This window comes from Mercenaria mercenaria, chromosome 12 (genome assembly GCF_021730395.1).
Source record: "Mercenaria mercenaria strain notata chromosome 12, MADL_Memer_1, whole genome shotgun sequence".
Lineage (NCBI taxonomy): Eukaryota > Metazoa > Mollusca > Bivalvia > Venerida > Veneridae > Mercenaria > Mercenaria mercenaria.
In genome coordinates, this window is record NC_069372.1 from 69,082,251 (window position 1) to 69,105,532 (window position 23,282).

A 23,282-nucleotide genomic window follows, 5' to 3' on the forward strand; every position below is an offset into this window, starting at 1 on the left:
ACAATGGTCAGACTATACTTGTGCAGAATTAATTGAATTTATTGAGAATGAATGGCCTGAATCAAAATCATGCCAGATTGCAAAACATTATGAGAAATTCCAAAATCACTCCCAAAAATGGCTTGTTGATGAGGAATGACAGATTAATTATCCCTGCAGAAATGAAAACAGAAATTTTGTCAAGTTTGCAACAGGCACACCAAGGGATAAATAAGTGCAGAGGTAGGGCTAAAAAATCTGTATGGTGGCTTGGCACAGGCAAAGACATTGATGATATGGTCAAGAGGTGCAACATTTATGCTAAACAGCGCAGTGATTAAAGGGAACCAATTGTACAGCTACACCTTTCCCGGATAGGTGTTGGTCAAGCTTGGGATCACATCTATTTCACTGACATGGTTCTATATACCTACTGGTGATCGATTACTATTTATGCTACATAGAATTGGCTAAACTCAGTTCTTTGTCGTCGGCTGTGGTCGTAGCACATTTCAGGTCAATACTATCATGACATTGGGGTCCACAATATGTTTCAGACACTTTCAACAAATTTTGTATTGAATACGGTATCAAGCACAAAACCTCAAGTCTGAGGTACCCAGTCAGGAATGCGGAAGCAGAGCACGCAGTGCAAACTGTGAAACGCTTACTGAATGCATGCGAAGATCCTTATCTCGATTTGTTGACATATCGGGCTATGCTGCTGCAGAATGGGCTTTCACTGATTCATTTGTTATTTGGATGACAGATTAAAAGCACAATTCAGCAGACTCCAAAAAAGCGTGAACCCTACCCACTGAAGGCAAAAAAAAATAATACTTACCGTCAAAACTATACGAAAAATTACAATTTTTCAAAACGTTCACATTCCCTTCCAGTACTTCAGCCAGGGGACGGGGTATACATGAAAAATATGGGCAGTGAGGTTATGGTTTAAAGGAAAATTCCCGAACACGATCATCCTTTGTTGTAGAAACTCTAAAAAGTACAATTTCAAGGAATCGTAGGCATTTGGTTAAACTGAATTATAAGGACATCAGTATTCCTATCACAAAATGCCAGTCACCAGTGTCTAACAATGAGTCTCAAATGCCAAATATTTTAAATACTGAAAGATCAAACACCTTCCAGAGAGATTAAATTTGTGATTGTTTTTAAGTGGATTATGATTGAATTAATGTTGTACCTTACCATTTAGTTATTTTAAGTGCATCTGACATTTCAATAAAGCTAAAGTGAAGGACAATAATTATTATTATAGAACAATCAACAGTCATTTACCACAAGTTTATGTTCCCTATGAAAAAGTAACTTAAGCCTGTCTCACACAGAACACGGTTGGGCACACGGTTCCAATACGGTATACTCGGTTATACACGGGTTGACTGGTACGAGTATTGAGCTCCAACCGTGCCTGGGGATGAGTTGGTACGATTTAGACTCGAATGTAGCACGAGTATGTACGAACAAAGCACGGATATACTCGGTCAAGCAAGGTTTGTCACGGTTGGAACACGATTTGCAAAACGATTTTCATACGATTGTTGTACGGTTCCAAGTACGGTATAGTACGGTCTGTTACGGCCTAGTACGATTAAGCACGACTTTTACTCGATTAACTGGACATTTACAGGGTTTACATACGGTCCCACCGACTTTTGTTCGAGTTATGCTCGAATTATCACACATTCGTGTATGTTTTGATATAAATTGACTCGTTTTGATGGCTTGGCTTCATAAATTTTCGAACTTTCAACAGAGAAGTTATCAAAATGGCAGATGACAGAATAAGGGAATTAGAAATCATGATAAGACTGATAGACATTGAGATTATTTTGGCCAGAAGGCGTGAGGGGAGACAAGAACAAGCCAACAGAAGGAGAAGAAGAAGGAGGCAAGTTTGGACAAGAGAATGGCTCAAAAGAAGGGTCATGTTTGGTCAATATGATACTCTGTTACATGAACTAAACAGAGAGGACCCCAGGTGTTACAAGAACTTCCTCCGTGTTGATGCTGACTTGTTTCAGGAGTTTGTGAGACGTGTCGGGCCACAAATAACCAAGAAAACAACCAATTGGAGGTAAACAATAATATCTATTTTTCAGGGAATAGCAACATATCCAATAATAAATCTAAATGTGAGAATTGTAAAACACATGTCGATGATTAATAATTTTTTACTTTTATTTATTTTCAGAGAGCCATTGGACCCTGGATTGAAGCTTGCAATCACACTCAGACACATGGCCACTGGTGCTACATTCAGAGAGTTGATGTACAGTTTCCGGGTAGCAGACAACACAATCTCAATGTTCATACCGACAGTCCTGGAGGCTATAGTCGACACATTCCAAGCCGAAGTTATGCCACCACTTATTGAGCCAGATGAATGGAGGGAAGTCAGTACCAGGTTCAACACCAAGTGGAATTTCCCTCATGCTTGTGGTGCCCTGGATGGCAAGCATATTCCTATCAAGGCCCCACCAAATTCTGGATCACTCTACCACAACTACAAGGGCTTCTTCTCCATGATCCTTCTGGCATTGGCAGATGCCGACTACAAGTTTATATGGGTATCAGTGGCGGAGTATGGCTCAGCATCCGATTGCCAAGTGTTCAACGAATCTGAATTAAGGGAATTTGTGGAAGGAGGTGAGCTAGGCTTCCCTGATCCAGAGCCACTGCCAGGCCTGACGGAAAACCTGCCCTACTTCTTCCTGGGAGACGAAGCATTTCCCTTGAGGACATGGATGATGAAACCCTACTCAAGGATGGGCCTTGGCCACGATGAGCGCATATTTAACTACAGGCTGTCTCGTGCCAGAAGGGTGGTGGAGAATGCATTCGGAATATTGGCCAACAAATTTCAATGTCTGTTGAATGCAACAGTTTATAAGAAAACAGAAAGTGTGAAGTCCCTAATCCTTGCTTGTGTCATGTTGCACAACCTTTTGAGGATACGTTACCCTGGTGTACCAGCCAATGCCGACCATGAGGACCAAAACCATGCCCTAGTACCCGGGGTATGGCGAGAGGAGAGTCAACTAGTGGACGCAGGAGGACATGCTGGCCGCAACGTAGACCACAACCTTGGGAAGCAACAAAGAAACTACCTCAGGGATTACTTCATGTCGGAAGCTGGTTCGGTTCCATGGCAAGAACAGATGATATAATAGACTGGTGACTTTTGCAGTTGATATAGACTAGTAACCTTTGTATATCATTTCATGAATTGATATTGGAATCTAAATGCTCGGACTCATTATACATACAATCATATTTGATTTGCTAGATATCATGATTTGAAAGTTTAGCAGGGTTTTTTTTCAAGTCTTCAAAGAGATTTTAATTAGTGTCAAAAGAGTTAAGTAAGTGTTGAATTGCTTTAAACGTTATACAATAAATAAAATTTAACCTTTTTCCAGTATAAAATATAATCCTGTCAAGAACAATCCAAAAGTTCTATGATTGCCATCATATGGTTTAATTCTTTAAATGCCAATGTCGTCTATAGGCATGATTACAAATATGTAAGCCACAGATTAAACACCGCTTTGAAAAAGCAACGCGTAATCCTGGGATAAAATATTTGTATATACAGTCAGTTTGATGTTCTTTGCTTCTTTATACACAGTTACATTTGCTAGATATCGTGTTTGGAAAGTGTAATAGCACTTTTTGAGCTCAAAGTGGTTTTGATAAGAGTACAGCTTCCTAACTGGTAACTTAATTTTTGGACCAAGGGACAAAGTAGTTATTTCTTCAAAGGGAAAAATGAATAATAAGATAAGATGTACCTTTATAAGGGAGCAAATGTTATTTCAAAGAAAATATCTAAGAAAAATAACCACTGCTCGCTTATAAAGGTACATGTTATTTTTTTCTATGGGAACCTTTAATTTTATTTTTGCAAAGTGATAATAATAAAATATTTAATAATAAGCAGTGCATTTATAATAAAGCCAATCTTATTTCAAAGAAATCTCCCCGTTATAAAAGAACTACTTCCTAAATATTTATAATATTCAACGAAAAAGAAATACATGTTTTACATTTCAACAATAAACTTTATTTTAAGTTTAACCACTTGAAAAAAATATGACAATCAAAATCACAACATCAGCATCATGTTTGTCAGCATAATCATTTAATATTTTTTTTAAACAACACAAAATAGTCATTAGACTCCAATGACTGTCTTATAATAATTTAAAATTAAACTGGTGTCTTGGTTCAGTATGAGATAGTCTCGTCACCGTCCTGAATCATATCCCTCATAAACGAAGACATGTTCTGACTTGCGTCAGCAGGCTGAGTGGTGGGTGTACTGGCCATCTGTGGTGTGCTCACGGTGGGACTTTGGACGGTGGTAGTAGAAAATGAAGGTATTCCTGCAGCAGCAGCAGCACCTGCAATGATACCATCTGTGGTCACTGTGGCTGTTGGGGTGCGACGAACAGTTAGTGTTGCATAGGTAGGGGCTGGTGGTGGACATGAAGATCCAGTAAAATCTGGATAGCAGCCTTGAAGTGTGGTGAAGAAGTGTCGTCTCTCTGTCTCAGTGGTGGGGGGATTCAGTTGCTGTGCCAGTTGTAGGGCCATGGCGTGGTCCTGGGCATACTGTGGTGGCTGCTGCTGTGCCTGGTGCATTGGGCGTTGAGGGGTCCTGAAGTCCTGGAGGATGGGCTGATGCTGCTGTGCTGGTACAGAGGGAAGCTGCTGGGGTGGCAGCTGCTGGGTCTGCTCCCTGGAGAGGTCCACATAACGCACGGCGGAGGCAAGTGTTTCGGTCATGAACTGATCCCGGAGAGATGGCGTCATTTGGCGCATTAGGTGTGTCAGTTGTCTGGTGGTGACAGCTGCCGCGTCAGTCCTTTCTTGCCTCAGTTGTCTCAACTCCTGTGTCAGCTGTAAAGAAATCTAAACATAGCTATTAAAGTAAGATATTTAAATAATTTTCTCAAATATTTATTACTTAATTTACTTTAAAATTCATCGATTCTAAAATATTTGTTGGTAGATGTATTTGAAAAATATGCCGGACGTAGCCTTGATTTGTCAGTCAGCATTATGCTGCAATATGACTGGCATATATGTGTGTGCCCCGACCCGGGATCGAACTATGGATTACACGGCAAGCGCATTATCCACTGAGCTATGCAGGCCAGTTAATACTTTGGCTACAATATGCGATCGACAATTTATATTTTACATATGTTCAAAGTTGCTGAAAAAATTCTGTGGTTACTTACAGCTTCCCTCTCTTCTAGCAGATCTGAATCTGAGTGGACTGAAGCTGTAGAAGGTGTAGACGGTGCATCTTCTGGTGCAGCTGGGTCTGAGGCTGGTATGTTCTGTAAGGGTGCATCGCCGTACCGCTTCTTCCTGGCAGCAGTCAACTGCAAAAGACAAATATCATATTTTATTAACAAAAATCAAACTGGTTGGTTACATACATTATTCTTACAGTTACATTCTTCATTAATAAACAAAATAAAATTTAAAAAAGAATAAATATTTTAAAAAAAAATACTCACATCCACACCTTTCCGTACGGGGATCGATGTACAATGCCCCTTGAGGAAGGACATGCTCTCTACCACCCACTGCTGTCGGGCGGTCATCAAGACTGTACCACTGCCACTGGCCGGACGCTTGATCAACTTTGTAAACGCCGTACGCTGCCCAAGATACCATTTGTATAGGTCCTGTCCGGTCAACCCCTCTCCAAGCTGGTCGGCTTTGTCGGCGAACAACTGGTCCCGCTTCTTCGTGTTTTTGTAATCAGCATGCGCCTTGTTGAAAATACTGGGGTTAGCCTGGATCCACTCTATCACATCGACTTCCTCGGCATCGGTGAGTTTTCGGGTGATGCGCTGGATGGTTCTGCAATTAGACAAAAAAAAAATTAATAAACTGAATAAACGTACTGTTAATTTATTTAAGTTAAAACAATTATAGTACAGTTGTCAATTTGTCAAAAATAATATCTACATACTGAGAATCATTGATATCAATATTTACTCCATGTTACATAGATAAAAATTAAAAATAAATAAATATATAAATAAATAAAAATGTGAAGCAATGTAAAATGTACCTTTTTTTCGAGGGTGCAGCAGTTCCTGGAGGGCCCATCGAGCTGGCATCCGAGTCTGAATCTCTGGGTATCTCGTCAGGTGGTGCCAGCGGGTCCTGCAGCTCATCAGGGTCGACAGGGTCAACAGGTTGAAGTGGTCGGAGGGCCTTGGTGGCCCTTTTTGTATTCTCGCTGGCAGAATCTTCCATGGGGATTCTTTTGGGGACCTTCTTCTTCTTTGGAGGCATTATGTAGCAAGTACTCTGTTGTTTCAAGGTGGCAGCAGGTAGTTACAAGTGTTTTCTGTTGTGTTCGAGTGCTGTATGATCATACACGAGCTTTGTACAGACGTAGAGACCGTGTCTGGTCGTACTTGACCATGTATAATTCGTACTTGAACCGTATTGGTCGTATGGCGATCGTATGAAACCGTATTGGTCGTATGGCGATCGTATAAAACCGTGTGTACACTCGTGTGAATCGTACGGTGATCGTGTGACATTCGAGTGTTAATCCGGGTGTTGGATGTAGGACTTGGGAACGGTTTCACACGATTCAATACGATTTATATACGATATTGACACGGTTGAGCTCACTCGTGGAGTGGACTTCATGTGCGGTTGTATATACGGTCTCGTACGGTCTCACACGGTCTCTCACGGTCTTGTACGATCGCTAATACGATCATACACGGACATGGCACCCGTGCCAGTTTTTTTGAAGTTTTAAAAATCATACACGGCTTTCACGAATACACTCGAATGGCCCGAGTGTAACTCGGATAAGGCCACGGTTGGTTCGGTTGTATGTACGGTTTACACGGGTGGCCAACCGTATAAGCCGTGTGTTCTGTGTGAGACAGGCTTTAGGGGTGTTGTGTAACTATGTGTATCACATTCTCTTAAAGCTCTGCCTCCTGTCAAGCTTGTCTATTTTATAGTGCATGTTTTATCAGATATGCTCACAGTTATACAGCTGCTCTTGCTTGATGCAGATTGAAAATATAAAACAACAGAAGTTTTTCATGTAAGCAGGTGTCAAAGAAATTTATAGACCAAATGCTCAAGTATTCAGCTTCTAAAGATAGACATGTTACATAACTCTGGCTTAACATTAATATTTTGTTAAAATAATGCTGCCTTTTCACTTCATATATTTTATGAAAAAGTTTTATGACCATTGTCATCATCAGTGACCTTACAGAGCAAGGTTCTTTATAGTTCAACAAAGCAATGACTCTTTTGTATACTTCGACAATTTTGGTTCAGTTTTGTATATATATGTTGTAGGTTTATTTTATGTAGAAAGGTATGATAATATTTTAAGTAGTTGAGTGCATTAGATAGTGCATTCTGTTTTGAGAGGTAAAATGTATACCAAGGATATGTAATGTCAGAAAAGGAGGTATTAACAACTGCCTTTCTAATGGCCTTGACAGCTGTTGCAGTTATTTACATATGTAGACGAAAAACATTTTTTTTTGGTAGCAAATTGAAGTTAATAAATTCACAGGAATGTTTCATATTGTGAAAATGACTTCCTCTAAGTGAGGGCTGTTCATCAACTTTCCATGTCTTACTTTGAAACTATATTTTAATTGTCAAATGACTGCATCTCATGTCTCTCACAGCTTTGGGCTGAAACCTAACTTAAGATGTAGAATTATTTTCATGTGAGGAAACAATTCAACTGGCTTACAGACGGCCTGTGGCTTTACCCAGGTGACAGCCCATGCCTGAAAGAATGGACATTTTGGGTCTTCTTCCACCGTCAAAAGCAATAATGTCACCATATGACATATAATATCAAACCGAACAAATAAAAAGACAAAATATTCATGATAAAACAAAGAGAAATTTGACTAATCACTAAACCAGTCTACGTAATCATTGGCAATATTTAAAAAGTGACCCAGTTCTTATTGATGGTTGAATCTTCTGCAATTTATTTATTTGGTATGGAAACAGTATTAAGTCCTTCACTATACCGTTAAAAGATGTTGGTCTCAATGAATTTTCTAGATTGTTATAAAGGAATTTCTGAAGTGAACCCTCAGTTTCCTTGCTTCAGGCCTGATTTTAGACTTCTGAAGTGAACCCTCAGTTTTCTTGCTTCTGGCCAGATTTTAGACTTCTGAAGTGAACCCTCAGTTTCCTTGCTTCTGGCCTGATTTTAGACTTCTGAAGTGAACCCTCAGTTTCCTTGCTTCTGGCCTGATTTTAGACTCCTGAAGTGAACCCTCAGTTTCGACCCTCAGTTTCCTTGCTTCTGGCCAGATTTTAGACTTCTGAAATGAACCCTCAGTTTCCTTGCTTCTGGCCAGATTTTAGACTTCTGAAGTGAACCCTCAGTTTCCTTGCTTCTGGCCTGATTTTAGACTTCTGAAATGAACCCTCAGTTTCCTTGCTTCTGGCCTGATTTTAGACTCCTGAAGTGAACCCTCAGTTTCGACCCTCAGTTTCCTTGCTTCTGGCCAGATTTTAGACTTCTGAAATAAGCCCTCAGTTTCCTTGCTTCTGGCCTGATTTTAGACTTCTGAAATGAACCCTCAGTTTCCTTGCTTCTGGCCAGATTTTAGACTTCTGAAGTGAACCCTCAGTTTCCTTGCTTCTGGCCTGATTTTAGACTTCTGAAATGAACCCTCAGTTTCCTTGCTTCTGGCCTGATTTTAGACTTCTGAAATGAACCCTCAGTTTCCTTGCTTCTGGCCAGATTTTAGACCAACACCATTCAGATTTATAATTTTATTTTTATCCCCTGCTGAAGGGCAGAGTGATAAAAGTTTTAGGGTTGTCCATCAGTTGGTATGTACGTCTGTCCAAAACATATCAGTGACATGGTATGGAGTTTTTATTTGAAACATGCTGAAACATATATTTCCTTCTCTCTTTACCACTTATTTACCCAATATCTATACATGAAATGACCTCGGCATCAAAATGTTGTTATACATTAGTGTAATACCAATAGTATATAATGGCATCATTTCACTCCCAGGATGTCAGAGGTGATAAATCTTTGATGAAACTTGAAACATAAATAAATTGTAATACCTTTGCTATGGCAACAACTACCTAAAATATATAACAGATATACAGATCCCACAATGATTGTTGTACAAAACTTGGTACATTGATTCTGACATTTGCACAATTTTTGTCTCTATCCATCCATCTGTCACAGAAGATGGATCTTGCTTCAACTATTAAAGAAGGTTGTCTTGAAATGATTTAGAGACAGAAAGGAATCATCTTTTTTGTCTGTCTGTATGTTCATCAGTCTGTCTGTCTGTCTGTCTGTCTGTCTGTCTGTCACAGAATGTTGGTCCTACTGTGATTATGTCTCCCATATTGATTTACTCCTGTCTGTGTTCGTGTCTGTCACAAATCTTGTCTGCACTCTAAGTCGAACATTTCTCATCCAATTTTTACCAAACTTGAACAAAATGTGTTTCCCAATAAGTCCTTGGCCAGGTTTGATAACTAGCCAAATCGGCCAAGGCACTTCAGAATTATGGCCCTTGAATTACCAAAAATACAGATGCCAGTGATACAGGTCTTGGTGCATGGTTGACTCAGATACATAATGGAGAAGAAATGCCAATCTAGATGATTAAAGGTGGTCAATCACATTTAATCAACATTTAATGACATTTTTTACTTTTTGTATATTCTGGTAGAGAATTATTTAAGGAACAAAAAGACCGATTACATAGAGTTAGATTCCTATTTGAAATGTATATTTTATTATTTTTATAAAATTTTGTAATTACTCCCCTTTAATATGAAAGTATATAAAAAGCTGGGTATTTCTTTTTATTTCGATACAATGTCTAGTTTTACATTTGCATTTGATAGACATATCAACTATTGAACAATCTGAACCAAAATGCAAGTTTTAAAGCTGTGTGTAGCTTCTGAATTCATTTATTTCCAATCTATCTTGGTTGCGCAACCAAGATAGGCAAAGGGAGGTAATAATAATTTTTCAAACTTGCGTTTCTAATGAATTCCATCTAAATACATAATTTTTAATGCAAATATTGTACAAATATATTACAATATGTCTAATATTTATACATTTCCTTTGGCAAAGTATGTTTATCAAATTTATACTTATGATAAAATAACTCTTGGTTGGGCAACCAGGATAGGAAAATGAAATTTTAAAAATACCTCCAGTGAAAATCTAATTTGTATTAAGTGTTAAGTGAACATAAATGAGTGTAAATGATCAGATGCTAAAGTTTCGAACAAATCCGTTACATGGCCAAAATCTGATTATCCACCTTTAAGTAGTTGTGGGAGACATGCGCTTTTCTCAAAAGCAGCTCTAGTTTTATAAGAAGAGCTAAGTTAGGAATTTTTAATTCTTTATGAGAAAATCACTGAAATCTTGCATATTGATAGAAGGCAATATAAAAAAGATGCACACTATTTTATTCGGTCAATCTGTGTTTCCGTTTGTCATTTAAAAATGTGGTTCCTGCCATAACTTAAAAAGGCAAGAAATCTTTTCATGAAACATTATTAAGCTTATTTTATTGCCTCTAAAAATGTAGTTGTAACAGCATCAAAAAGTAGTACACATTTTATTACAATTGTCCATTGTATCCTGTGTATCTTTTATTTCAGGTTGCTTGGCCAGACTGGTTCACATGTTCAGAAGCTTGTTGAGAAAAATGCAGTCAGTGTTGTCTCAAAGCTCATTGACAGTGATATAGACCCACTCAAGTCATCTGCTCTTAGATGTGTACACAGTCTGTCCATCCATGGGTAATGTAATGATACTTTTTTCTTAGCAATTAAAACTCACTCAATATACAATGTAGTTATAAACAAAGAGCCACTAAAGAATAGAAATAAAACAAACTTTAAACTGTTATGGAAGACAATAAACCTGCACAATTTTTAAACATAAGTTAAAGTGGTTAAGGTCTCTGACTTGGAATCAATTGCTCCTGTGTTGTGGAGCCATCTATTTGGCTTGTGGGTTTAAGCTCTGTTAGGAAGTCATCTATATCACTTGTTGGTTTAAGCTCTGTTAGGAAGCCATCTATATGACTTGTGGTTTAAGATCTGTTAGGAAGCCAACTATATGACTTTTGGGTTTAAGCTCTGTTAGGAAGCCATCTATATGACTTGTGGGTTTAAGCTCTGTTAGGAAGCCATTTATATGACTTGTGGTTTAAGCTCTGTTAGGAAGCCAACTACTGTAAAATTCCTACTTACGACCACGCCAAAATTACGACCGCACTGCTAATACGACCGATTTTGCAAAGAACGGAATATTTCCTTCTTAAAACCAATGGTCGTTTGTCCGAAAATGCGACCAGACCGCTAATCCACTAATGCGACCACCAATTTCAGAACTGTTTGACTTTTTCACACTTAATTAATCACCGCAATTACGACCACTCAAATTTGCCTGTACGTTACCGCGAATCGCCGCGGAAATTAACACGTGCGACATCGTGTTAACACGTTAAGCATGTACATTGTGTTAATTACTAACAAGTCTTTTAAATGTTATCAAAACAACGTATCAAACTGTTTGATTATCTGAAATTGTTATTTAAAGATGTTTGGTGTTTTACATCGCTATTTAACATAAGAAATTGTTGAAATAATTAATTTGTTTGTAATTAGACGAATGCCCGCTGATTGCCCGCTGATCGAATTGACTGGATTAAAACGGATTTAATTAGATCTAAACGGTGTTAGTTTGTTATTATTAATGTAAATACGTTTTGGATTTCAGCAGAGAATGAAGTTTAAAAAGGTTTGATATTGTTGTAATTGTTTTAATTGGTCAAAATTCAAATCATTATCAGTTAAGTGCGTCCTTAATTAATACACAGTTTGATCTGTAATTCTTTGATTCACACAGTATTTAAGGCTAATGAAATACTTATCTTTATCAGTCTTCTTTCGTATCTGATACTAACATAGCCATGGAAAAACGAAAACGGAAAATCTGCCAGACCTTTCCCGTATAGCCTTGTCCATGAATCAGACCAGACCGCTAATAAGACCAGTTTTACAAAGAACCATGGGTGGGTTAATAGCAGAATTCTACTGTATATGACTTGTGGGTTTAAGCTCTGTTAGGAAGCCATCTATATGACTTGTGGGTTTAAGCTCTGTTAGGAAGCCAACTATATGACTTACGGGTTTAAGCTTTGCTAGGAAGCCATCTATATGACTTGCGGGTTTAAGCTCTGTTAGGAAGTCATCTATATGACTTGTGGGTTTAAACTCTGTTAGGAAGCCATCTATATGATTTGGGTTTAAGCTCTGTTAGGAAGTCATCTATATGACTTGTGGGTTTAAGCTCTGTTAGGAAGCCAACTACATGTATATGACTTGTGGGTTTAAGCTCTGTTCGGAAGCCAACTATATGACTTGTGGGTTTAAGCTCTGTTAGGAAGTCATCTATATGACTTGTGGGTTTAAGCTGTGTTAGGAATTCATCTATTTGGCTTGTGGGTTTAAACTCTGTTAGGAAGCCATCTATTTGGCTTATTGAAGGTTGTCAGTTCTACCCGGGTGTCCACTCCTTTTTGATACAATGCCCAGAAGGGCACCTGGAGGCTTCCCCCACCATAAATAAATTGAAGATCTAAAATATGTCTTTAATTATGGCTTTAAAACCAACAAAAAAGATAATAATGGTAAATGTAATACAACTCTTTAAGTTGACCTTTGTTGTCAGAAATTTTGTCTGAAAAGGAGCAGCGTTAAACAGAAACAAAGGCAGCTTTGTTCTATATTTGTGATTTGTGTATTCATTTTATCCATTTCAGAGGCACTCTTCATTTTGCTAGTCAGATAATAGCTTCTGGACAAATACCTTATTTGCTAACACTAGTGAAAGATTACAATATAGAAGCATTCCAGATTATCAATCGTCTTTGTGAGCACCATAACTTTAGAGCCGAATTCGGAAATGCTGGAGGAATTACCATATTTCATGATGGGTTTCAGTCAAAGGAGTTGTTCTGGACAAATTTAAGAGAAGATTTACTGAGTGTTTTATGTTTGTGTTGTAAAGAGGCAGTGAACAGGGTCAAACTTCGGGATGAGAACATTCTCATATTTTTTATAAAGTCATTGTCAGATGATAAATTCAAAAATTTACATGCACGAATCGTAAGTGGTCTAGTATGCTTCTTGTATGATGAGACAAGTTTTGATGTACTGTTAGAAAATGGTCTAGTTCCCCTATTGGTGAAGCATTTGAAAAGCAATATCATGCATCTGACAGCAGATAGTCAAGGTGAGAAAGAAGTAAAGCTGGAAAGCAATGAAGAGAAAGAAGACGTTCTGAATAAGGCAAAATTTGAAATACAATCTAACATTCCTTCTAATTCCTACCAGAACATTTCAGATGAAAGAAAAGCAGAAAATACTGAAACAGTTCAAGATACAAAACCAAAGCAAAATGTTCAAAAAGTTGAAGACACTGAGAAGGATGTAGAAGTAAGGAGTAAAGAAAGCAGAGAAATTTATACCATACAAAATAGATATAAGCCAGTGTCAGAGTCAGACACAGAGGGGATTAGGATAATAAACCAGCCAATGTCAGAGTCAGACACAGAGGGGATTAGGATAATAAACCAGCCAGTGTCAGAGTCAGACACAGAGGGGATTAGGATAATAAACCAGCCAATGTCAGAGTCAGACACAGAGGGGATTAGGATAATAAACCAGCCAGTGTCAGAGTCAGACACAGAGGGGATTAGGATAATAAACCAGCCAATGTCAGAGTCAGACACAGAGGGGATTAGGATAATAAACCAGCCAATGTCAGAGTCGGACACAGAGGGGATTAGGATAATAAACCAGCGAATGTCAGAGTCAGACACAGAGGTGATTAGGATAATAAACCAGCCAATGTCAGAGTCGGACACAGAGGGGATTAGGATAATAAACCAGCCAATGTCAGAGTCAGACACAGAGGGGATTAGGATAATTAACCAGAGTGATGATAAAACTGATTGTGAAAATGAATGTAAAAATGTTTCACATGAAAAAAAGGTTAATGCTAGGCCTGTGTATAGTATAGACAGTCCAAGTTACCAACCAAACATTGAATGGGAGTTTGAGGAAAACCAGGGTGCAAAATGCATTGAAAGGTTTACTCCACCGCACACAGTAGATTATTCTTATAAAAGCTCCTACAGTCCACTCAGCAATAGTTCGTATTATTCTCCGGGTGGAAGTTCACCAGAATACAGTCCTCCTTCTTCACCAAAGACTAGTACATCTTCACAGAGAGCCAGTCGAAATATATTTTCACAAACCAGTCAAGGTAGTTTTCATGGTAACAGCATTTTTACTGGCTCTCAGTCTCCAGAATATTTGCACCCAAAATATACTGGAATAAGTTGTAGACTTGACAGCCCGTCTGATAATCCCGTTACAAGCCAGCAACCAAGACAATGGTCAAGGTCACCATATTCAAGTGATGCATCTAGCCCAGAAAGAGGCTCTGAGGAGGAAGTAACTTCAAATATGTCACCTGGTGCGGTATCTTCAAACAGTTTTGATGAATTATCAGAAGATCCTTTCACTTCTGAGGGCTGCCATGCAGTTTCTGTAGACAGTCCAACATCTGAGGGCTGCCATGCAGTTTCTGTAGACAGTCCAACAAATGTGGACCAAGAGTCTGTGAATGCCAGTCTAGTCTTTGACATACATTTTGAGATGAAGGACAAAAATGCTGAAGACAGTAACAGACATGGAGAAAACCAGAGAGCTTTTGATAAAGAAACAAATGAGAAAATCAATGAAAAGTTAATAGAATTAAAAGAAAAACTGTTAGAGGAGGAGAAACACCATACTAGACAGAAGAAAGTTCCTAGTAGTAGTAATGTAACAGAATACAATATTCTGGTACTGCTGTCCAGGGTATCCCAAATGACTGATCCCACGATGCATCTGGTAACTAAGGAAGTAATACACTGTTTGTTTGACTACATGAGTATAATGGAATTTCCATTAGCAAGGTGTCCCAGACTGTTGTCTCGTGTTTTCAGAAATCCATTATGCTTTAATAAGCTTATGACATATGGTGTTCCAAGTATGATCTTTGACAATTTTCTGAAGTTTGAAGACTTAGATACTTTGACAGTAGATATACATCACTCCAGGAAGACAATTAAAAGAAAGTCTATCTATGGAAAAGCAGAAATTCATCATGAAATTTCAACAGATTCAGATAGATTTTCTTTCAGTGACGATTCCTCTCAGGAAGAAAAACAGGCACACAAGAGGAGGCGACTTTCAGAGGATACAGAAAATCCAAAACGGTCACATTCCTTTAAAGGTATACTATGTTCTGGTAATCAAGGTTAGCAGAAATAAATCTTTAAATATTACAAGTTTAGCTTTATACTGATATGATACTGAAATAAAGATTGTGATAATTCATGAATATTGTATGCAAATTGTATGAATACTGCACTTTTAAGTAGAAATCTAAATTTCATACTGGGAATATGGGTACACATAAGTCATAATTGTTTACAACAAACAACACTTAAAACAGGTGACCATGATAATATCATTTTCATGACTTTAAGTTAAAATATGTAAATTTGATGTAAAAAGTTGAGTAGGGATGTTATTGTGATATAGCATTATATGTTTTTGTCAAGAAGTGTTAGAGAAATCTGTAAAAATAAAGTAAGTAAGAAGTTAGGGACAAATAGGCCCAGTGTGGTGATTTGTGTGTGCGATTTAGTCATCAAATTTAACAGATAAAATTTTTCCATTTTGTGTTTATGAAAAGAAGTCAGATTTTTGTTTTATACGGTATTTGAAACATTCGTAGGCAGTAGATATTCAATGGCTAAATTGTTCTGTCTGGTAAACCTGTTCTGTCTAGATAACCTATTCTGGCTGGTAAATCTGTTCAGTCTAGTAAACCTGTTCTGTCTGATAAACCTGTCCTATCTAGTAAACCTGTTCTGTCTGGTAAACCTACGCTGTCTGTCTGGTAAACTTATTCTGTTTAGTAAACCTGTTCTGTCTAGTAAACCTGTTCTGGTTTACTACTAAACCTGTTCTGTCTAGTAAACCTGTTCTGTCTGTTAAACCTGTTCTGTCTGGTAAACCTGTTCTATCTAGTAAACCTGTTCTGTCTGGTAAACCTGTTCTGTCTAGTAAACCTGTTCTGTCCAGTAAACCTGTTCTGTCCAGTAAACCTGTTCTGTCCGGTAAACCTGTTCCGTCCAGTAAACCTGTTCTGTCTGGTAAACCTATTCTGTTTAGTAAACCTGTTCTGTCTAGTAAACCTGTTCTGGTTTACTACTAAACCTGTTCTGTCTAGTAAACCTGTTCTGTCTGTTAAACCTGTTCTGTCTGGTAAACCTGTTCTATCTAGTAAACCTGTTCTGTCTGGTAAACCTGTTCTGTCTAGTAAACCTGTTCTGTCCAGTAAACCTGTTCTGTCCAGTAAACCTGTTCTGTCCGGTAAACCTGTTCCGTCCAGTAAACCTGTTCTGTCTGGTAAACCTATTCTGTCTAGTAAACCTGTTCTGTCTGGTAAACCTGTTCTGTCTAGTAAACCTGTTCTGTCTGGTAAACCTGTTCTGTCTAGTAAACCTGTTCTGTCTGGTAAACCTGTTCTGTCAGATAAACCTGTTCTATCTAGTAAACCTGTTCTGTCTGGTAAACCTGTTCTGTCAGATAAACTTGTTCTATATAGTAAATCTGTTCTGTCTGGTAAACCTGTTCTATCTGGTAAAGCTGTTCTGTCTAGTAAACCTGTTCTGTCTGGTAAACCTGTTCTGTCTAGTAAATCTAGTAAACCTGTTCTGTCTGGTAAACCTGTTCTGTCTAGTTAACCTGTTCTGTTTAGTGAACCTATCTAGTAAACCTGTTTCTGTTCAGTCTAGTAAATCCATTTTCATGAAACTTGGTCGGAATGTTTATCTTGATGATTCCTATGTCAAATTAAAACTGGGTCATCTGGGGTCAAAAACTAGGTCACCCGGTCAAATGAAAGGAAAAGCTTGTTAACACTCTTGAGGCCACATTTGTGACCCTATCTTCATGAAACTTTGTCAGAATGTTCATCTTGATGGTTACTAGGCCATGTTTGAAACAGGTTCATGTGGGGTCAAAAACTAGGTCACCTGCTTAAATCAAGGGAAATGCTTGTTAACACTCTAGAGGCCATACCTTTGACCCTATCTTCATGAAACTTGCTAAGAATGTTTATCTTGATGATTCCTTTGCCAAGTCTGAAACTGGGTTATGTGGGGTCAAAATCTATGTCACCACTCAAATCAAAGGAACAGCTTATTTACACTGTAGAGGCCACATTTATGACCCTATCTTCATGAAACTTGGTGAGAATGTTCATCTTGATGATTCCAAGGCTAAGTTTAACAGGTGAGCGATATAGATGATGACCCTCTTGTTTTTGTTGAGTTTAACATCATCCGACACATTACAATTCATATAGTGACTTTCAAGCATTTGATGGTGGAGGAAGACTTCTGGCAACATTATGCCACTGCCACCACCCGCCCCCACCCCCAACCTTCAAAGGGCCAAAATTAGCTATTTTGACCTTGTCTGCACAATAGCAGCTTTATATATGATTTGATTTTTACCAAACTGGCACACAACTTGTATCACCATAAGATTTTGGTTCCTTTCTTGAACTGGCCAGATTCCATTATGGGTTCCAGAGTTATGGCCCCTGAAAGGGCCAAAATTAGCTATTTTTACCTTGTCTGCACAATAGCAGCTTCATTTATGATTTTATTAGCTCGACTATTCAAAGAATAGTCTAGCTATTCTACTCACCCTGGCGTCGGTGTCGGTGTCGGCGTCGGCGTCACACCTTGGTTAAGTTTTTGCATGCAAGTACATACAGCCATCAATTAACGGCATATAGCTTTGAAACTTATTTTTTCTTTTTCTAGGTCAATTAGGAAACCTCTCTGGGTCAAGACTCATAACTCTGACATGTATTTTGAGCAAATTATGCTCCCTTTTGGACTTAGAAAATTTTGGTTAAAGTTTTACATGCAAGTTACTATCTCCAAAACTAATGCAGATATTGATTTGAAACTTCACATGTGTCTTTGGGGTTATAAATCTAGTTGATAGCAGCAAGTCCCATAACTCTGACCTTCATTTTGGCCAAATTATGCCCCCTTTCGGACTTAGAAAATTCTGGTTAAAGTTTTGCGTGCAAGTACATACAGCTATTTCTAAAAGGCATATAGATTTGAAACTTATTTTTTCTTTTTCTAGATCAATTACCAACCTCACTGGGTCAAGTCCCATAACTCTGACATGTTTTTTGAGCAAATGATGCCCCCTTTTAGACTTAGAAAATTTTGGTTTAAGTTTTACATGCAAGTTATTATCTCCAAAACTAATGCAGATATTGATTTGAAATTTCACATGTGTCTTCGGGGTTATAAAACTAGTTGATAGCAGCAAGTCCCATAACTCTGACCTTCATTTTTGCCAAATTATGTCCCCTTTTGGACTTAGCAAATTCTGGTTAAAGTTTTGTGTGCAAGTACATACAGCTATTACTAAAAGGCATATAGATTTGAAACTTATTTTTTCTTTTTCTAGATCAATTACTTACCTCACTGGATCAAGTCCCATAACTCTGGCATGTATTTTTGGCAAATTATGCCCCCTTTTGGATTTTGAAAATACTGGTTAAAGTTTTACATGCAAGTTTCTATCTCCAAAACTAATGCAGATATTGAATTGAAACTTCACATGTGCCTTCAGGGTTATAAAACTAGTTGATAGCAGCAAGTCCCATAACTGATATGCATTTTGGTCAAATTATTCCCCTTTTTGAACTTAAAACTCTTTTGATATTTAACCTTTTTGGGTAATATTTTCCTGCTTCTGGGACAATATTTCGAATAGTCGAGCTTGGCTGTCTTACGGACAGCTCTTGTTTTAACCAAACTTGCACACAACTTGTATCACCATAAGATCTTGGTTCCTTTCTTGAACCGGCGAGATTCCATTATGGGTTCCAGAGTGATGGCCCCTGAAAGGGCCAGAATTAGCTATTTTGACCTTGTCTGCACAATAGCAGCTTCATTTATGATTTGAATTTAATCAAACTTGCACAAAACTTGTGTCACCATTAGGTCTTGGTCCTTTTGTCGAACCGGCCAGATCCCATAATGGGTTCCAGAGTTATGGCCCCTGAAAGGGCCGAAATTGGCTATTTTGACCTTGTCTGCACAATAGCAGCTTCATTTATGATTTGATTTTAACCAAACTTGCACACAACTTGTATCACCACAAGATCTTGGTTCCTTTCTTGAACTGGCCAGATTCCATCATGGGTTCCAGAGTTATGGCCCCTTAAAGGTCCAAAATTGGCTATTTTGGTTTTTGCAGCCATATAGAGACTTCATTTATGGATTTATTTGATACAAACTTCCAAAATATCTTCAACAACAATAAATCTTGGATTCCATGACAAATCAGACCAATCGTAGGTTCCAGAGTTATTTTATATCTGATTACCTCCCCTGATTGTAATCAAAATGGATTTATATCAGTTAGTACTTATAGGACTTATTTGAAATTTCATTATTGTCATTAGTTGGACTGAGCCAATCAGGGTAGATAACTATGGACTGATTTTATGTCAAATTACCTCCCTTTATTTCAAATTAAAATGGGTATATCTCCATAACTAATGAAGATACTGATCTAAAATTTCATTTATGTCAACAGATTTATTTGGCAGATCCTTCTTTTGTTCACTTACAATAAATTTTTTTTAATTACTTCCCTTTTACGTTACTATAAATAGCTTATTTTTAGTAACTTTTTTATTATTGGCTGTAGGGAAAAACCGAGAACACTTTTCTGTGGTACAATATGGATGGTACCTCCGATTTTTAGGTGTATTTTGACATATCTGTTCCTTGTAAGAATTTTTTTTTTCAGTTAAATTTCTTCCCTTTGTTGTTACTGTCCTTTGGACTTAGATATTTTTTCTGAGGACCTTCTTGTCCTCAAGTGCAATGATAACAGGTGAGCGATATAGGGCCATCATGGCCCTCTTGTTTGTTAGAGGTCAGTACATCAAACGTCCAGTGCACAGTGACCGAATAATTCCTGTTCCTTGTGCAGTTATTGAATGCATCAAGGGGGCATTTCATGTTCTAGGAGCTCTTGTTTCATCACACACAGTACCAGGGTAGAGCTATTGATGACCTTCAGTAAGTAAGCTGGCTGGCTTCCTCGCATGAAAGAGTTCTGTACCCTAAACCTTGGCAGTGAGGGTCAGGTTATTCAGAGTCTTAACCACTTGGCCACAGAGGCCCTGACATTATCTTGAAATTTAAAATTGGTTTCCAATTAATTTTTGAGGACCACTTCGGCTTGTAGCCATTGTCATCTGAAAGTCCAAGGTCACCATAGAATGATGATTGTTCAAAGTGTTGTCAGTTACCATCATATAAATTGGCTTTCGGTTAAGCCATGTAGTACTGTGAAATCATTAATATTTGTGGGGGACTAATTTTCGTGGATTTTGTGGATGAGTCAGTCCATGAAATCCCAACAAACCAGTAAAATTTCTATTCATTTCATGTTCAAAAGTTGAAATCCACGAATTCATATCCCCACGAAATTGCCATTTTGACCAAAATCACAAAATTTCATACCCACGAAATTAAATGATTTCACAGTATGTTATTATTTCAGGACAATATCACAAACAAGAGGAAGGTATTTGTAATACGGGTAAAAGTGCTATGGCTTTCCTGGAAGATCTCAGTGGGATTGTAGACTCGAACTATGGTAGGGGTGCTATAGACAGACTACTGCACACAGCACCGAGAGACCAAATTGTTGAGCTCTGTATTAATATTCTATCTATTACTTGGTATGTATGTTTGTATAGTTTATGGTCCCAAAACTGAGGAGCCTTCATAACAGCCTGCACTTAGGCAGTGAAACATAGGGCAAAGAAGACCCTCATTTAAAAATACAAAGGCGATGAAAAAAGCTTTCTTATTATACGCCCGTCCCTAAAAGAGCGGGGCGTATTATGTGAACACCCATGCTTGCCCTTTCATGAATGTGGGTTTGAACCTTGCTTGGGGCTGTAGAATTCTTCATGTTAGGAAGTCACTATCTAGCTTGTGGAAGGTTGATGATTTTACCCAGAAGCCTGTCCAGACCTGAAACAATGCACCTGTGATCTTCTTCCACCAGCGGGAAAGTTACCTATGACCTATACTGTGTCAGTGTGACAATAAATAACAACAAGAACAAAAAGAAGACTACTTTTTGACTGTTCAAAGCATGGTCTATATAACATGTTCTATCGACTTAAGAAAATGTTATGAAAAAAGTAAGAATTTCAGTTAGGGTTATAAAATTGTATGGTTGATTTTGGTCTGTATATTTCAGGACTCAAGCATCTAGACAGTATTTCTTCAACCAGAGAGAGATACTAGATCAAGTGCTCAGTGTTCTTCAGCCATACAGTGACGTGGATTATTCACAGATTGTCCATGCTGTAAACAGCCTAAGACTTCTTGTACATGCTATTGGCACAAAGAGTAAATATCAAATAGTGAGACACAAGCATTCAAAAAGGGAAGACACAGAACAATCTACCTCAAGGCATGCTTCTAGAAAAATTAGTTCTAACAGAGGTAATTCTGCCACCTGTGACAACGTTTTTCTTGAGGAAATAATGCAGGAAAATCAAGAAACAAAGCTTCTGTCAGATTTACAGGGAAAGGGTACTGACTTAGATAGGTCAAGGTCATGCTGTTTGTTGAACACGTCAGTAACTATGGATACTGTGTTTGTCGTTCAGAATGAAAAAGTTTCAGCCAGTAGAGGAAGACTAGTAGAAAAGTCTGAAATATTTGCAGCCATGTTGGAAGGTCATTATTCCGAAGCGCAGTCATCAGAGATAAAAATTCCAGAATCGTCCAAGTTTGCATTTAAATATTTAATACATCACCTTCATGGATGCAAACAAGGACAGTGCACATATATTGACCAACTTTATTACCAGGAGGTGAATAAACAATCAGCTGAGCAATGTATTGCTTTACTAGAAGAAGCAAACAAATATATGGTGACCAAACTGTGTGATATGGCTAGCGAATGCCTGTTATTAAGGTATGTAATACCCGAGTCAGCATTTCTGGTGCTGAAGTCTGCAGTACTGCATAGAAAAGATAATTTACTGAAAGCATCAGTGTCCTGTGTTTTCTATGACAGCAGCAGTGTCAAAGAAGTTCTAGGACATATGTGCGAAATTTTAAGCTCATGTTACGGAGACGTATTTCTAGTAACCTTAAGAGAAATATTAACCGAGTAGCCTGGATACAAACTGTACAAGGTTATATAAAAATATTCTGTCTCAGTTTACGGGATTATCTAGGTACTCACAATGAGAGCCTGTATAAATTGTTAAAGATATTGTTTATAAATTTGAGAGATATATGTAATGTAGTTTGAAATAGTATTTTGACTTTCTGCACTGCAAATCTATAGCTGATAATATTGTACTTGCTTGTTGAAAACAGAATAATGTTAGTACAAATTTTTGTCAGACTTTTGCATGTTTATTACCTAATGAAATTTATGTGATCTGAATGCAGTAATTATTTTTTCTAAAGCATACATACATGTAGCTAACATATTATTGAATAATTTTTTGTAACATGATCTGTGAAATGTCATGTAGAAAATAGAAGATTGCAAAGATTGTTTTCTTATTGAAGACAAGGTCGGATAATGAACCCAAGATAACACTAGTTCACTCCATTATCAGCTTTACTGATCATTATGTGTGACAGGTACTATTATACTGTGTTATATAAATGTGAGCAAAAATAGAAACTCAATCAAATTATTTCAGATAGTATTTCATACAACCTGATATTGGTAGATAGTTACCTACATTTGTATAGAAAATTTAATACAAGTGCATGAGTTTATCTGAGTATCATATGACAGAAAAAAGTGGTTCAGAAACCATTATCTATTATATATTGGGCCAATTTAAAGTTCATTTGGTTGCACATGACAGCTTAAAATAGAAACAAGTGGACCCTGAAGATGGCAGGATGAGACAGGGCTAGTGTGTAGGTACCTTTATGCTACCCTTCCGAATTGACATGGGAATAACTTTGCTGGTATATTACCACTAAATCATG

At 37.8% G+C, this 23,282-nt stretch overlaps 2 protein-coding genes across 3 annotated transcripts in view; one reads left to right on the top strand and one right to left on the bottom strand.

The window, feature by feature from the left end:
- Window positions 1–22,978, top strand: part of LOC123533822 (uncharacterized) — a 78,540-nt gene extending 55,562 nt beyond the window's left edge. For both annotated transcript variants that reach the window (XM_045315723.2, XM_045315724.2), the window contains exons 6-9: window positions 10,714–10,854; window positions 12,885–15,409; window positions 20,803–20,983; window positions 21,514–22,978. In XM_045315723.2, the coding sequence (XP_045171658.2) occupies window positions 10,714–10,854; window positions 12,885–15,409; window positions 20,803–20,983; window positions 21,514–22,441 (3,775 nt within the window). In that variant the 3' untranslated portion in view covers window positions 22,442–22,978. The remainder of the gene's footprint in view (window positions 1–10,713; window positions 10,855–12,884; window positions 15,410–20,802; window positions 20,984–21,513) is intronic.
- LOC128547440 (uncharacterized) lies at window positions 5,009–6,376 on the bottom strand. The gene is made up of 3 exons (XM_053520299.1): window positions 6,101–6,376; window positions 5,538–5,886; window positions 5,009–5,399 (listed from the first exon to the last, which is right to left on the bottom strand). The coding sequence occupies exons 1-3, from the start codon at window positions 6,325–6,327 to the stop codon at window positions 5,202–5,204; spliced, it is 774 nt and encodes a 257-aa protein (XP_053376274.1). The 5' UTR covers window positions 6,328–6,376; the 3' UTR covers window positions 5,009–5,201.
- Window positions 22,979–23,282: the final 304 nt, after the last annotated feature.